At 39.7% G+C, this 17,769-nt stretch overlaps 1 protein-coding gene across 1 annotated transcript in view; it reads left to right on the forward strand.

The window, feature by feature from the left end:
• Positions 1-17,769, forward strand: part of Crybg3 (crystallin beta-gamma domain containing 3) — a 119,779-nt gene that overhangs the window by 13,845 nt on the left and 88,165 nt on the right. The window contains exon 2 of the mRNA XM_029567646.1: positions 7,623-7,689. Within this exon, the coding sequence (XP_029423506.1) occupies positions 7,623-7,689 (67 nt within the window). The remainder of the gene's footprint in view (positions 1-7,622; positions 7,690-17,769) is intronic.

The raw sequence follows: 17,769 nt of genomic DNA on the forward strand, positions 1-17,769 counted from the left end.
TTAGTCTCATTTTAAATTTATTGTTATAATTTCATACATATGTGTGCTAAGGTTTTTTTTTTTTTTTTAAGTCAACTTGACAAGGCCTCCATTGGATTCTTTGATTATGTTTGTGAAGCATTTTTGTTATTATTGATTGATATAGGAAGGTCCAGCCCACTGTAGGTGGTGGTGCCATCTCTGGGCAGAGGGGGGCCTGGGCTGTATAAGAAAGTTAGCTGAGCAACCAAGTCAGCAGCATTCCTCCATGGTCTCTGCTTCAATTCCTGCCTCCAGGTTCCTGCCTTGACTTCCTGCCCTATCCTCAGTCATGGATTATAATCTGTAAACTCTTTACTTTTACTGCCTGACAGCCCAAGTTGGTTTTGGTCAGTGTTTTGTTTTTTTTTTTTGGGCAGGGGGGGTCTTTTTGAGACAGGGTCTCCCTGTAGCCTCAGCTGACCTGGAACTTGCTATGTAGGCCAAGTTGGCCTGATCTGCCTGCCTCTGCCTTCCAAGAGCTGGGATTAAAGGTGTGTGCCACTACGCCCAGCATTATCATGGCAATAGAGACTCAAACTAGAACACTGTATGTTATACTTTCCAGTAATGCTCACCTCCCATAGACCCTCTGTACTCCTTCCACCCCAAACAGCACTGCTCTCCCCTCCCCCCAACAGATTTCCTTCCCACTGCCGTGTCTTTTTGTTTTATTTTTATTTTGTGATTCAACTGAGCTTAACCAGTTTAGCCACCCTGAAGGTCATGGGTGTGGAGCTATCCAGGAAAACATGGGTACCTGGTGTCTACAGCACTGATGACAATGACTCCCTGCCTCAGCAGCCATCAACTGCTAATAGCTCTCAGGGGACATTCTGAGTTTCTTTGCAGAACATTTTACTACTAATGACCATGGGAAGACAGTGGGTAATTAAAGAGCCCTTGTTCCATATCATCTTTTTTTTCATTCAGGAAAATGTAGATACATGGAATATAATTTGGTCATAATACAAGGAGGCCAAATTCTGGCTACTTCTAGTTCCATCACAGGAGTTGGGTCAGGTAGGCTGTGTGGTGAGGGGCAACAAGGAAGGAAGGACGGGCCTAATGACATTGCAATGGGAGAGACAGGACTTTGTGGACCTGGGTCTGGATCCAGCAGGTTATTGAGGGAAGACAAAATAATACAGATTTGCCCTAGTTTATTTTCCCCCTTTCCTTGCAATATTCCGAGTCCTGCTGCTGCAGGCCAGAAAGAACATTTCTCTTGTGTAGTGTAAATGAACATGTAGCAAGGGGACATGATTTCAGGCAGCCTGGGCTTGAGAGGAATAGAAGAGGAGGAGAGAGGTCAGTTCTTACTAGAAAAGCCAGGGTGTGGCCAGCTTGCCTAAGGACAGCAGGTTGGTACGTGCTGCGTAAATGAAAGGACATTCCAAAGTCAGGGACTACCTTATGTTAAGTGACTTTGTGTTTAGATGTTCAGAACGACTGTCAGTAATGCCATCAACATCACAGATTGCCTCCTCCTTGAAAATGCCAAGACATCATCCATTCCAGCATCTTTAGACAAGTGGGCAAGCTTCCATAGGACACTTAATGAAATTGTATTCAGGTGTTTAGTATTTCCATATTTTCCCCATATAGCCAAAGTCAGGATGTATGAGAGAAAAAGTCACAGGAGAAGAGGTACCAATAGGGTGTTAGAAGAGGGATGGAGTTGAAGAACTTTGCTCTCTTTAAGGGCATGTTTTCCTCCCCATTGATCACATCCCACTGATCCTATAAGCCTTCTTTTCCTCTCTCCAGGAAGCTACACTGACCACATGAAGCCTGACTGGTAGAGGCCAGTCATGTGTCTTGTGCCACAGTCTATGATGTGAACTGCAGGGAGGGGAATTTTCACTGGTTGCTCTCACTCTGTACTTGGGATGTTCTGTGTGTTAATTACAGTTACTATTTGCTGAGCTTGAGCAGCAGCAGTATTGGGAAGTAGTGTTGTATGTGAATGAGTTTTCTAATAATACTTAATCTTTATGTATCAACAGCTAACTCATTTAAATAGTATTGAGTGGGAGGTCCTCCTGACCAGATTTCTCTCTTCCCTATGTAATCATCAGTTATAGGTTTCAACTGCATTTAGAGAGGCTTTCAGCTCATTGTAGACCAAGAATCTGATCAGAGGATGCCCTCAGCTGAATGCCTAGTGATTACTGGAAAACTGAGCCCACGCCAGTTGGCTTACTTGACATTCAGATGCCTGTTTTATAAATGCAGCATTGTGGGCGGTTCTAACAGGTTCTAACATGTGGAAAGGGGGTCTGAACAAGTGACACCTACAAGTGGGTATTCCATGTCTGTTGTGTGGTCAATTACTAGGTCAGGTTTTATGCTTCTTATCTGCTGAAAGTACTATAATCTTGTTAGAACTTAGTTTAAAAAGTAAGAATATGAATTATTTTAAATGTGGGTCAGGACTTTATGTAAATTAATTGAATTTTAGAGTGCTGATATGCTTTTGTTTTTCTTGGCCCTGAAGTTTGTTTTTATATCTGGCACTAAGCAAGTAAATGCTTAGTGGCCACATGTTGGAGTCCTGGTTTTTAGGCATGGTCTGAATAAGATTGCTTAAAAAATGAGAAGCTAGTGTGTTACATTGGCCTTCATATTTGTGATCTTTCTGTTAGTACAATGAGGCTATTTAGAGATGTTAAGTAATTTTTATTTGTGCCTATGTGTGATTATGATTCTTGCCTTTCATTCCTTGCCATGAGCAAACTGAGTGCTTTCTAAAAATATTTCTATTGAAATATTCTTGGATCCCAAAGGGCTTAAATTGTGAGCAAACAACAGGGACAGACAATTGTCTTACATCAAGTGTAGCTGGTTTGGAATGTTTCTCTTTCTCTTATATTTTTGATCAGAAAGGACCATTCTTTTCAGACTCTTCTGTTATTTTTTTTCTAACATCGACATTCCAGTATCCATAAGAGTGTCTCTAGTTACTGTGTTCTAGATTTTTGTTTTGAAATAATTAACTAAAATATTTTTTTCTGCTGAATTATCTTTTTCCTCAGTCTGACTCTTTTCTTTATTATCTTTAGAGAAAGATGACACAAAATAAGAATGACTCTTGATTGTGTATGTCAAGAGAGTTATATACTCCCTCATTAGGAAAAGGGCTAATGTGTATTATTGTTCTCAATGGAACTGTGGTTTCTGATGAAGGTAAGCAGGTGCAGGTTGATAACCCGCTAAAGTATTCATACTATTGCACATCAAACTAGGCTTTGTGATACACAGGACTGACACATTTACCAAATTTAATGTTTGTATTTGAGTTGGGCAATGGATAGACAGTGTTACAGTAAAAAGCCTGCATTGCTAGGTGCAGTGAGAGGAAAGAAAGCTCAGGCAAAGATAAACTGTAAAACAGTGTTGATTCAGGTGGGAGTGTTGCAAACAGAAGAAAGTCGTTTGCTGGCCTGTGCACTTGGCACGTTTTAGCAATGAATAGTGATTCAATTTATTCACCAACAGGTCAAGATTTGTTGAAGAATTTTTAACAGAAGAGTGTCATGATGACATTAACAATCACTTTGACCTTCCTGTGGAGAATTACTAGAAGCAGAGCAATACTTTAGACAAAAAGATCAGGCCTGGAGAGATGGCTCAGCGGTCAAGAACACTGACCGCTCTTGCAGAGGACCCGGGTTCAATTCCCAGCATCCACATGGTGGCTACAAACCATCCTTAACTCCAGTTGCAGGGGAATCGACGCCCTCTTCTGACCTCCGCAGCATTGCATGACACGGGTGCACTAATACATGCAGGCAATACACTCATACACATAAAAATAATAAAATATTTTTTAAAACAAAGATCAGTTAAGATAGGACTATAATTACTGGAAAAGAAGTGGTGAAGCCTTTAATCAAAGTATTGATGGTTATAGCTAAATCACAATGTTACTTTTTTCCCTTTTTCTTTGAGACAGCCTGTTTAGGTAGCCCAGGCTAGGCTCTAGCATCTTCATCCTAAACTACAATTTTAAAATGTGCTATTTGCTTTAAAACTCAACATATTTTAAAGTTTGCTTTAGTAGTAAAATCATGAGACTTAAACATAGGAAATAAGTTTCAGAGACTTTGAAGAAGTGTCAAGTGGTGATTTGAGCCTTATTAATTGTTTGCACCAAGCTTACCTGCTGAATTACTGTTAGATTTTTCAAGCATTTTTGTGTATTTGTGTGTGTGTGTGTGTGTGTGTGTATGTCTGTGTGTGTATACACACTGTGCAAATGCAGGTAATTACAGATTCTTGCAGACTTTCTGCTTTAGTTCCATGGGCCCAAAGCTTCATTTTCAGCAGAGCTTTTGTACTAGAAAAGCTTTTACTAGTTTTATTTACAGTCTTATCAAGGCAATATGTTTATAGAAAATTCTGTCAACACTTAAGTTTGTCCAGCCTTTTGATAGTGAGACATGGGCTTTGTCATGTATAGCAGCGCTTGTGCTGGAGAACTTCACATTTAAAATTTCACAAAAATCTTAAGTAAAATTATATACATATATTTAAATAATTCATTAAAAAAAAAAACCATAGTGTTTTAAGTAACTTTTCAATTTCGTGTTGGGCCCTATCCTTGGCCACAAGACATCCATGGGCTGTGTGTTCGATAGGCCTGTTTGAAATGAAGTTCAGGAATTTTAAGAAATAGGGCATTAAATTAAGGGTTGCTATATGCTTAAGTTTTAGGTAGGCCATTGAAGATATAGTTACGATTCATTTTTACAATAGCAAGGCCGGTTTTACCTTAGCTCTACCCATGGTCCTTACGGTGTGATGTTTTTTGCCAGTTAGTTTTCTTTGGACTGAACTTAGACTATTATCAGTTAATGTATAATTTTTTAAAAAAGAAAGAATTGGCCTTGGTGGTACATGCCTTTAATCCCAGCATTTGGGAGGCAGAGGCAGGCAGATCTCTGTGAGATTGAGGCCAGCCTGGTCTGTAGAGTCAGTTCCTAGACAACTGGGGCTACAGGGAGACCCAGTCTCAGAAAAACAAAACAAAAAATAAATAAAAAAAAGAACCCACTTACCTTTAAAATTTTAGTCATTGATAATAGCCTTATTGTATAATACATATTGTATATATACAATTCTGTATTCAATATTTTTAGTGTAGTTCATTGTTTTCATATTTTTGTTACAACTCATACATATATCTAATGTATTTTGATTATAATCATCCCCCCAATCGCCTTCTCTTATCCCCCTCCCTCTCCCACTTATCCCTGTTCTCGTCTACTTTCATGTCTCTTTTGGGGGACCTTGAGTTTAATTAGGGTTGCTTACATGAATATTCTTTTCATTTTTGTTCCTTGACTTTTCCTATATGTTTCCATGTTTTTAGCACACAGCTGACATATTTATCTTTTTTACATGCTTCTTTTTCCTTTTGATACTTAAAATGTGTAGGGGCCTGGTCTTCATGAAATTTTAACCCAATGTATTTTCCAGATGTCGAAGGTCTTTTTCATAAGCCCATCTTTTTTTTTCTTCTTTAATTTATTATTTTTATTTTATGTGTATGAGTGTTATGCCTGCATGTAAGTGAGTACACCTGTGTTGTGCAATGCCCGCAGAGGACAGAAGATGCTGTCAGATCCCCTGGAATTGGAGTTATGGACAGTTGTTAGCTGCCATGTGGGTGCTGGGATTTGAACCTGGGTCTTCTGCAAGAACAGTCGGTGTTCTTAACCACTGAGCCATCTCTCCAACCCCCTCCCATCTTTTTTAAAAATAATATTTTATGGGGCTGGAGAGATGGCTCAGCAGTTAAGAACACTGGTTGTTCTTGCAGAAGACCTGGGTTTGAATCCCAGCACCCACATGGCAGCTAACAACGGTCTGTCAGGGGTTCTGACAGCCTCTTGTGTGTGTATATGTATATTGCCTGCCTGTAGGTAAATGCACCCGTGTTGTGCAGTGCCTGCAGAGTTCAGAAGAGGGTGTCGGATCCCCTGGAACTGGTGTTCCAGATGATTGTTAGTCACCATGTGGGTGCTGAGACTTGAACCCAGTCCTATGCAAGAGCAGCCAGTGCTCTTAACCTCTGAGCCATTCTCCAGCCCCATGCTTCCATCTTTGGACCATCACCATTGGCTTCTTGGATACTCTCTAGAATAGCACTGGATTTTATGGATAGAAAAATCTAGGTAGTATGAATTAGATGTTCTTTTTCCATCTCATCTACTTTGGAGTTGACCTTTATCCAATCTGAGTTACTGTGCTTCCTCCTCTCAGTTGCTACACACAGTGACCTCTCTTCTGTGGTCATCCTGCTTATGCTTGTCCCCTGCCCCAGGGCTATCTTCCAGTCTTCCCAGGCAGGACATAGCTCACATTCTTACCTGGTTGAGCTAGTTCTTCCTAGAATGGCAACTACTAACCTTTGGTCTCGTTCTTTCTGTTACAGGGTTACCTCAGCCTGCCACAAGTTGTATGTGCCAATGTTACATTAAAAAATACACAAAGCATGGGCCCCTTAAAGTGCCGTATTCTTGTATTCCCTGCTTTTAAACCTCCTCACGTGGTACTTCACTGATCAGGCAGAAGCCATTTTTCCTCTGTGTTCCAGGGCGCTTTGTTCACTTAGCATTTATAACATTTAACAAATTGCATTGTTAAAGATTGTAAATCCATCTTCCAAAATAGACTGAATTTTGTGAAGACCCTGACCTGCTTGATTTGATGTTCTAAAAGCTAAGCACAGTCCTTGGTGTGTAGTAGGCAGTCACTATGATCTTCGGGGGAGCTATTCAGTTTGTCAAGGATTAGGGAAATATGAAAAAAAATAATCATAAATACAGAGATGTACTTTGATTTAAGATGTGTTTCTACCTGGTAGGCGATGCAGTTTTGGGTGCCATCTATTGGAGCATCTGTGAAGGTTTTTCAGATAAGACAATTAAAAGTGACTGTTCTAACTGGGTGTGGTGGTGCAGGCACTCGGAAGGCAGAGGCAGGTGGATCTCTCTGTGATATAAGGTCAGTTGGTCTACATAGTGAATTCTAGGCTAGCTGGGACTACAAGGAAACCCTGTCTCAAACAGTAACAACAACAACAAGTGACTGTCCTGAAATTTGAATTATTCGGTGCCATCTGGGATACATTGGGGTCTGGATGAGCTTTCATCTATTTTTTAGTACTCCCAGAATTCACTAGATGAACCTCTGTGTATTTAATGATTTGCTAAATAGAAATAACACTTAGGTGTTAAAAAAAAGTCAGGTTGTGGAGAACTTTGATATAAATAAAAGTTTAGAGTGCTAGCACTTTCCAAGGTTAGAGTAGCTGTCTGCTGGCTCTTCTTTGTTTGGCTGTGACATTGAAGTGATCTGATTATTACTATGAGGATATAGGAAGTATGTGAACTCACAGAAGTTTCTGAAGCCTGAATGAGCATGATTAAATGTTTCTCAAGTTCAGATTCAAATCAGCATATTCTTAATATAGTATTTTATATAGGAATCTCTCAGCACTGCCGATTAATGTCCTTTTGATTCTTGTTTTAAATAGAGAAACTATATGAGTTGAGTATTTAATTTCAAAAGACACTGTGGTTTTTATTTTTCAGTGTTGAAAATGAGCCCAGGAGCACAAGTCAGAAAAAGGAAAATGCAGTTTCTTCAGAAGCAGTAAAGGTACAGTTTGAAATTAGTATTATTTTTAATTACATGCTGTAACATCAAGCAAATGTTTTAAATTTCTACACATTCTTCTTGTAGATTCATGTTTTGAGAAGATCACCTTTGCTTTTGAGGGCATCTAGCCCAGCCCCGTGCTTGTATCATGTAGTAGGGGTGTGGGAGAACCTGGCCAAGGTTTGCTGTAGGTCAACTCTGTGACTGACTTGAGCTGAGGCATTTCGCCTTTTGTGCCTTAGGTTTTTAATCTGCAAATATAATTGTATGAATTCCATGGTCTCATTTCCAACAGGAATTTTTAAGATTTAGGTTACATTTTTTTGAAATGTGAGACAACTAATAGTCCTTGGGCGGCAGGGGTGGGGTGGGGATTAATGATGTGTTCCTACGTGTCACTGGTGAGTGAAGGATCTGTTGGGCAAGTTCTCTCATCTAGAAGCCTGCTAGGCATGAGATACAGATACTTACCTATACAGTTATTGAGGAGTAGTTGAAATCCTTGAAAATTACTAGACTTTTAAAGTTCTTGTGATTTTCTAGGAAATTGGGTATGCGTGTTGTTTGGCCAGGTATGTGGCCATAGTTGTGGCCTTTGGTCACAGTTGCTTTCTTTATACATGATTTTGTGACAGTGAAGGAGAAAGTTGGCTCTTTCTGAGTGCTTCAGGTTAAATTAGCTTGGTCAGTAGAAGGATGGAAAGTTAGCTTAATTTTCTCCTACTCTTTGGGTACTTTTTAGAATGTTTGGAAACTGTACAGTCTAAGTGTATCATAATGTGGTTAAAGTGTGAATTCTTCCTGACTTCTCTTTCCTGAGTGAAAATAATATTTACTTTGTTGAAAGAAACAGATCAGAATCATCTTTCTTTCTTTTCATCACTTTCTTGAGTTTGGCTACTAAATCTTGCTCCCCAATTTACCTTTTATTTTTATTTATTTAGTTTCGTGTGTTTTTTCAGACAGGGTGTCACTGTGGCACCTGGGCTGGGCTTGTGCTTGTTCTGCCCCCCCCCCTCGGCCTCCTGAGCACTGGGATAATGGTGTGCAGCCATGCCTGGCACCACTCTCGGGTTTTCGGATGGCTTTTGCCTACTTGTCTTCTGCAGCCAGTACGTAGTGAGCCTGCTGGTTTACCATTGTTTGGCCTCCCTAGCTTTTTTTCCTTTCCTTGAGTTGCTGAGCAGTAACCTATACAAGATTTTTATTTCTAATGTTACTAAGTAAGATGTTTTGCCCTTGTGTTGTTTCATGGCATGGCAGCTACTTCTGGGGTTTCAAACTCTGAGGTTCGTTTGGTTACTAATTCCTGTTCATCTCTCTCTGAGTTCTTCCTTGCCTCTGTTCTGTGGACCTTAGCCAAACCTTCCTGCTTCTTGGTTCCCTCTTCTCTTGGTCTCTGCTTATTTTCCTGTTCAGCCTGTGTCTGCTCATCAGCTATAATTTCAGTCTGCACACTTGGATAAAGTCAGCCTTTTATTTCCAGTAGTCCTAGTTTCTACCTCCAGAGATTTGCTCCTGAAAGTCCCAGCTTTGTGGGTTCAATACATATGCATGGCAGCAGATATGGTACTTGGACTCTATGACCACAATCTTTCCATCCTTCACATCCTGATCTATGGTAACAATCGTCTTTCCATTCCTGATGTTTTAAGTTGAGTGCCCAGGATTTCATTCTGGGGTCTGGGTAGCTAAGTAAATACCACTCACAGTCACAAGACTGTTTAGGGTTGCCTGCCGGTAGGCACCAGGTTAACCCATAGTAAAATGGCACCTGACACTCTCTTTGCTGTAGCATTTTGGTCCATATAACCTTTTCTTTTTCAACCTCTGAAACCACTGGTAGAGTTTCTTTAGCCTATTCACATGAACCTATTCTTTTAGGGATTGCTGCTACCTGGGTTTAAAATAATTATGTGGTATGGTAATGCCACCATTAAGCCCATGGTTTAAGGATAAAAAACGTTGAAAAAGCTAGACAGAAAATTTTTGTATTGCTATTTTGAACAATCTCAATTGGAGGGTTTTCATTTAGCATCTGGCATAAAACATGCTATCCATTTTGTTTCTAATGAATAGTTTTCTGAAATATAGCTTTCCACTGTACTTTTCCATTTCTCACACACTTCCATGTTGTTAACCTGAATTTTACAATGCCCTCTGTAATAAGAAAAAACTATGCGGAAGTTTCCCTCTTGAATCTCAAACAGCAGATTTATGGATAGTAAACATAATCATGTATCTTACTTGTTTTGGGCATGGAAATATCAAATCAAGATGTCAGAGATTGTTGTATACGATGCTTCAGATGTGGAAACTGATTTTCCTTTTAAACACAGTTGTCTTTTATATTGTCTTTAGACATCATTAAATTCTTAATTTTTAAAATGTCACTTTAATGCTGTGTAAATTTTCTTATTTTTCTAACATTGGTAGCTACTTTGAAAACATGCATGTCTACTGCAATATGTATTTCTTTTGTATTAATCATATTTTGGTATCTAGTGGAGAATCTTTCAGATATTTAGTCCAAATCCTACCATTACCATTGTCTTGTAGACCAGCATCTTGCTGCACTCTGGAAAGTTTTATTTCAAAGAGATAAAAGGCATGATGTTATGTCCCTTACCTCTTTATGTTGCTGTTTCTGAGCAATGTCTGTGTCTTTTTCCCTCTCGAGGGTGAATTCATTAAGGTCAGTACCCCCATACCAGTGGTACTGGTAACCTTACTGCCTGCTTTCTGTATCCTACGTGGTCTGTTCCATCCCTTGTCTTTGATGGCTTTTTCCTGTGTGCCTCATTCAGCGCTCCCTGTTTGTATAGAAAAGTAGTAACAAGGGTCTCTATGAGTATTATTTCCTGTCCTTCCAGTCCATCATTCCACTTCACTCCTAGGTTTTACGCAAAATTTCTTAGGAAAGTCTGTCATAAGCACTTTCTAGTTCCTACGCTTTCTTGTCTGGCTTCTGTGTTTGCTTTAGTTCTCTCCAACCTGGGGAGCTTAGTACTGTGCTTGTGACAAGTCATGATGCTTACTAGTAGCTCCTCAATGAATGAAGGCCATTCCATAAAACCAGTACATTTAAGGTCACCAGTGACCTCTTGCTACCCACACTCAGTGGCCTTTTGTTCTCAGGTTTTAGTCTGCTTAGCCAACTGAAACACTTCATCTTCCAAGACTTGCTGTCTTTTTCAGAAAGTTTCTTGGCTTATCTTTACTTTTATAATACTTATCTTTCTTTCTTTAGCTCCTGCCTCTGGCTATTTCCTCCTCTGTTTCCGTCACTGATTCTCTTCTGGCTAAGTAACTTTTCATGTAGATGCTTTTAAAAGTCCCCCACTTTCCTGTCAGTCAACCAACATGATGTCTTCCATCCTTTGCCTTTTAATTCCCAGGTCTTTGCTGGCCTTCCTCTCCCTATGAGCTCCAGACTTATCAGCATTCCTGGTATTTCTATGTGACTGTGCCTATGACATCTCAGATTCTATTGGCTTGCAAATCTCAGTACTTTCGTATCTTTAGGCATGTTCTATATTTTTTGTAATTTTGTTTGGAGGTGGACTGGGAAGTACAGAGAATCACTGGACTGGGACTTGGAAGCAGCCCTTGGCTTTACCACTCCTTTAGAAGATTTTCAAACAAACCGTTTACTTTTAATCTTGTGTCTCACACTGCCTTTAAGCAGCATCTTGTGAGTGAGCTTTTTCAGATTGGCCATGACTGGTTTCTCTTATGACCAGAGTCCTTCTTTGCAAACTCCTGAATGGAAGCTATCTGCTTTTGCTTTCTAAATCTTTTCTCAAATCTAGTCTCTTCTTAGTACTTTAAAATAATATTTACCATAACCAGTGTGTGTATCTATTCATGGTGTTAATCAGAAGCTTTACCCCTTTTTGTAGTTGTAGAAAATGAATCACAAATTGTTACTTCACAAAACTCACACTGCTAATGAGTCCAGGCAAGGAACTTGAGGCAGTTTTGCCCCTTGGTACTTGCCATTTGTGCATTTAATTTGTAAACTAGCTATGTCATAAGCCGTTTTTAATCAAAAGTTCAATTAAAACTTGGGAAGGACCAGCAAGGACAGTAAGACTTGACTAGAAATGAGTCATGAGCTAAAATAATTACATTTGGACCACAAGTTATATATTCTTCAACTGAGAGCTATCTAACTTGATGATCATTGTGGTTCTCATGGGCATCTGCTTTGTATAAACTCTAATACTGGTTTCTACTTTAGAATGGCTTCCCATGATCAATTGTACAAATTTGGTGAATGGTCTGGGATCTTTTAGAGGCACTGCTTTAATATGCTGATGATGTTCTTGTGGATAAAGAAGTGAAATCCAGTATCAGCTCAGTGCATCTCAGGAGTAGAGATTTACTATTCATGTTTATTTTAAATTAAGCCACTTACTACCAAGAACCCCATTTTTCCTTGTTGCTACTGTTTATCAGTTGGTATATGGAAATTGGAAGAATTGTAGCTCAAGAATATCTTACTGAAAAAGAAGGTCGCTAATTTTATTTCATTAATGTCTTTATTGATTGTAGTGCTTTGTAATATAAATAATGCATGCTTAAAAGTTTTTTAAAACATTCAATGTTCGTGTGTGTATGTTTGGAGGCCTACATGTGCATGGTGCAGATGTGGAGACTAGAGGACAACTCATGGAGGTCGGTTCTCTCCTTCTACCATGTGGGTTCTGGGGATCGATCTCAGGTCCTCAGGCTTGGTGGCAAGTACCTTTACCTGCTGAGCCATCCTGCAGGCCCTGTGAAATGAATATATTACTTTATACATATGCTCATATTTCATGTTTATATAGCTCTTCTTTCCTTCTTGGGTAAAATGGTAGTCAAATTTAAGTACATTACATGTTTTCTTTAGTAAGAGAAAACAATTTTGGTGAATTGATTTTGTTAAAGTTTTCTGTCTTAATAAGTGTTTGCTATCTTTTATTTTCTCAGCTTTTCTGTTAGTGGCAGCAATATCATATCAATATATAAAAAATTTTCAAAGCACCTTTTTTTCAAGCATAGAAACACTTTTGTGCTCCAAATGTAATAATCATCTGTGTGCCTTCCTATGTAAACAGATTAAAGCAAGCTCCCTTGGTGGTGGTGGGAATGAGTTCCCTGGAGCCTAACAGTCCACCTCTGTTCTCTGCCAAATACAACACATCCTAAGAGCAGTTTTAAAATTACATGTGTGAATGGAAAGAACATAGTCTGTGGAACCAAACAGACCTGGGCTTACGTCCCAGATCTCCCTCCCCTGGTGTGGCTCTGTAACCTTGGAAAATGGTCTTAGGTTTTCTGAACCTTGGCTTAGTGGTCTGTTTCAAGATGTTCATAGAGGTGTTTGTAGAGTTAACTGAGATGGCATTTAAAGCACAGCACCGTGCTGATCACGAACATTGTACTTGTAAAATAGTTGCTTTTCTTTCACAAAAAGTCTGAATTAAACTTAAAAAAGATATCTTGGGGAATACTGGTGATGTAATTTGGATAAGTAGTATAAAAACTGGGTCTTGGAAACATTGATTCTGCAATAACACTTGGAATGAATGCAGGTGTATTGTAGTGAATTCAGCTGGGAGTCATTGTCCTTCCCTCCTGATTGCTTTTTTCTTGGGAGCCAGGGGAGGGAAAAAGGGTGGGAGGGAGGGAGTGCTCTGTGCTGGGGTGCTTGGATGGAGAATGCTCTCTTGTGACCATGCTATCCTAATGAAGATCTGTGGGCCTAAGCCTGTCAGTATGACTGTGCTGGTTGAGGGCCTTGGGGTCTCTAGTACCTAGTTTCCATGTGTGTCCTAAGGTTTCTGGTTTGATCTGTAGCAAGCTCAACCTGTTACAGACTTAGAATGTTCCTACATGGTGGTATGATGAAGTACTTTATAAAAATGAAAACTGAGTATGAAATATATACATGCTCTAGATTTATGTGAGTAGCTCGTAATCCCAATGCCATGGGGCACAGAGACAGAATCACTGGGACTTGCTGGTTATTAGTGTAACTCCAGGTACAGTGAGAGACTGTCTTAAAGGAATAAGTTAGAGATAAGCAGGATACCTGATGTCCTCTTCTGGACTCCACATGCTAGGCACAGATGCGTGTAGCTATATATATATATATGTGTGTATATATATGCACATAAACTATACACACATATATCCACACACAGAGGAGAAATGATATGTTCAAAATTGAACCTAGGTCCCTTCTATTTTTATGTTCAATATCCTTTGCATTTAAAGAATGATCAGATTTAACTTCTACAGGATTTCTATGCCTTTGTCTGAAGTAGGGGACTACAGAAACGAGGGTTCTAGCTAGGTTAAAGCTGACACTGTTCTATGGGAAGGGACATGCTGACCATGATATCTTGTCTAATTGTAACAACGTGCATAGACTTTATAACTCAAAGACAATGGAAGAAGAATGCATGTGTAACATGGCCAAGTTCATTTTTAAATGTGTTGGTTTAACTAATTAATTAATTAATTAATTATTTCTCTTTTTCTCTTTCTCTTTCTTTCTTTCTTTCTTTCTTTTTCGTCTTTCGTCTTTCGTCTTTCGTCTTTCTGTCTTTCGACAATGTCTCCCTGTAGCCCCAGCTGGCCTTAGTCTCACAGAGATCCTCTTTTCCCTGCCTCCTGAATGCTCGGATTAAAGGCATGTGCTGCCATATCTGGCAGAAGTGTTGGATTTAAGGTTCCATTAAAGCATCCAAGAAATGGAGCTAAACATGTGGTGGATAGTCTGATGTACAGGTCCATATCTCAGGAGCCTGTGCTGAGAATACGAGTCTGGGAATCATCTGATTGTTTGAATTCATGGGAAATGATCACATAGGAAGTGGAGGACCGTAAAGTGCATCCAGGCTGGAAATCAGAGGAAAATGCTGTGTAAGGGGAGGTAGTCTTGAAGATAGGGAGACAATAATCAGAGAGGAGGAAAGGAAACCTCATAATGATGTCACAGAAGCCAAAGGAAGAGTTTCTGTCTTACATCTTCCATAAATATATATATTTATTCTCAAAGGTAAAAGAACCCATTGAATTAGCAGATTAGACAGCGTCTCTGAGAAAGCATGATTGGAGAAAAAGCCAGATTCTTGGTACTTAGGTAGTGAGTGATTGCAGTGGGTGGAGAGGGTTGGGAAGGAAGGGAGGTGGAGAAGATGGTCAGGGTTGGTAATGCCTTCTTAAGAAGCTTAATATCGAGAAGAGAAGAATCTTGATGTCTTTTGGCACAGACTTTTCCACAGTAGAGGCTTACAGAGAGGCAAAGGAATTTCTGAGGTCTTCAGGGAGACACCACACATGATGAACTGGTACCCGAATGGAGGAATTTACATGGAAAAGTTCTACTTTTTCCAACTTGCATGCAGAGCTAGAGAAGGAAGTAGGCCAGAGGCTGATGCTGCCATGCAGATAGAGGAGGGGCAGTGCCAAGACTGTGGGAGAATGGTCTTGAAATAGAAGGCAGGTCCTCTGTTGATAGTGAATGGGATCCTGGAGGTTTGGTTTAAGGAATGTGAGAAAGATTTGAAAGACCTCCTGATGAAAAATGGGAGGAGGCTACAGATCAATTTTCAGTTAAAGCTATAAGCTTTGAATTGTCAATAGCCTGCATCTGCCCAAGACTCATTCACCTATGTGGAAAACAAACTATATTTTTGATGGATAGGGATGACTAAAGATCAATGGAGGTGATGAAAATCTGATCAAAAAAGGACTTGAGGTTACTGATTGGGTTTGATAGCCAGGATATAAATATTTGTGGGAACTGAAAAACAGTAAGAATCAATTGAAGGGGGCTGTAAAGAGGCAGGAAAGTTAGTATGATGGGCACTTCTGTGTCAATGGACTGCACGGATGTATAGGCATGCGTGAGCACTGGTGTTTGCCTGAATCCCAGAGTCCGAGATGGGGCAGTTATGGTAAAGATAGGACCAGAAAGTGAAGGAAGTCTCTGGAACTCGTTAGGGTGTTCTGAAGGGTTGTCCATCCATGTTAGTTACAATGAAGGCAGCCACTGGGTCGATAGGAGGTCCAAGTAAGGTCCTTCTCTTTTCCACACAGACTCTTCATTTGATGACATTCCCACTGCCGTAAACATGTTCACTATGCTAGTTAATACATTGGTGTAGCCATGCCACTTGCTATGGGCCACTCAAGGAGGTGACAATGCTGACTAGACATTCTATCACTAGAATGTAGGCTCTGTAACAACACAGATTTTAATGTGTTTTCTCTGTTGGATAACAATGTAATAGTGTCCTATTCATTATTTATTGATGAATAAATATCATGAAGTTTACATTGACCCTAACTGCTATTTTGCTATTTTGCTTTCTCCAGAAACAATTCATCATCATTTGGGGAACCCAAGTCCCAGCTCTACCTTTGAATCCTTCCTGCTCCTACTCTCCCCATCCCTTTTCCGAGGTCAGAGCCATTTGTTGGACTTTATTGTCTTCTCTGCTTAGAGAATTGTTGAGGCTTTAGTACAGAGGAGTGCCGTTTCTTTCTAAGGCTAACAGCTCCCCTTCATTAAAACTGTTAGAACTTGGTCTTTTCATCTTATCTACTTTTTCTGGAACCTTTTATCCTTACCTTTCCAATAAGTATAGAGCTTCCCCATAAAACAGGAACAAAAGGGCTCTTCTGTTTTGGAACTTAATGTACCAATTGTCATTCTTTCTAGCTTAAAATCTCTCAAAGATCCACTTCTAGGTTGTAACAGTTTGTCCGTTGCCTGCCACCTTTAGATAAGGACTGGACTTATGAACTTCTGAGCTATTTTGACTATTTCTCTTGCATTCTGAGGCTTTTCAAAAGTAGTCCTTTTGTTGGGTGTGGTGGTGCATGATTTTAATCCCAGTACTTGGGAGGCAGAGGCAGGCAGATCTCTGTGAGTTCAAGCCCAGCCTGGTCTACATAGTGAGTTCCAGGACAGCTGGGGCTACAGGAAGACCCTGTCTCAAAAAGACCAAAAAACAAAACAAAACAAAACCAAAAACAAAAGTAGTCCTTTCACCCCAATAACAAAAACCTCCTATTGTCATGTATATTTCAATATATGCAAGATGCTACAGTGAGTGAAACAGAACTTTCTATATGCATGTTTTATTTTCTAGAGGAAGAAACAGATGGGTAATGATACAAGTCTGTGGCGTGCGTGCATGCGTGCGTGCGTGCGTGTGTGTGTGTGTGTGTGTGTGTGTGTGTATTTACTGGCAAGTAGGAGGACTAAGATAAAGAAGGGCATTAAGTAGGTTTGGAAGGGAGGAGTTTATTAATTATTTTAGATAGTGATGGGGATCTTTAGAAGAATTTTGAAGGAGATGAGGTCTGAGTTTGGGAGAAGAAATTCTAAGCAGAGTAAATGCAAAATCCCTGAGGTAGGAGGCTGCCTTCTGTGTTTGAAGATCAGCGAGGAGATGGCTCTTATCCTTTTATGAGTGGACAGTGGCATTTGGCATCCTTTGTTTTCTTTAAATAAAATTTAAAAAATGTTTTGAGGGTTTCGTACATGAAATACTGTATTTACATCATTTCTCTCCCTCCCTTTTCCAACTCTTCCCTCTTCCTATGTTGCCGATTCATGACCCCTTCTATAATTATTATTGTTACATGCATAATATATGTTTTATATATATTACACATGTAATATGTTTATATATTACATGTGTAATGTATGTTATATATATATATATATATATAACCTGTGTTCATTTAGTGTTGCTATTATGTACATGTATTTAGGGCTGACCACTTGGGATTGAATAACCTATCAGGAGCTTCCCTCAAAAACACTGACTCTCTTCTCAGCATTGACTGCCTGTGGTTCTTCATCTAGGTATGGGGCCTTGTGAAATTTCCCCATCCCTGTTGTGTGGTCATTTGGCATTCTTTCCTTCCTTCTGATTTTGGAAGAATTCTTTGTCTTTTGCCTCTGGAGACCAGTATTCTGGAGGGAACAACCTTATCTGCCTTTGATGTCCTCTGTCTCTTTCTCTGATTTCTTCACTTTTTTTGTGTATGAAACGTCTTTTTCCCCCCTCT

The sequence above is a fragment of the Nannospalax galili genome, unplaced genomic scaffold (assembly GCF_000622305.1).
Source record: "Nannospalax galili isolate Female #2095 unplaced genomic scaffold, S.galili_v1.0 scaffold821, whole genome shotgun sequence".
NCBI classification, from domain to species: domain Eukaryota; kingdom Metazoa; phylum Chordata; class Mammalia; order Rodentia; family Spalacidae; genus Nannospalax; species Nannospalax galili.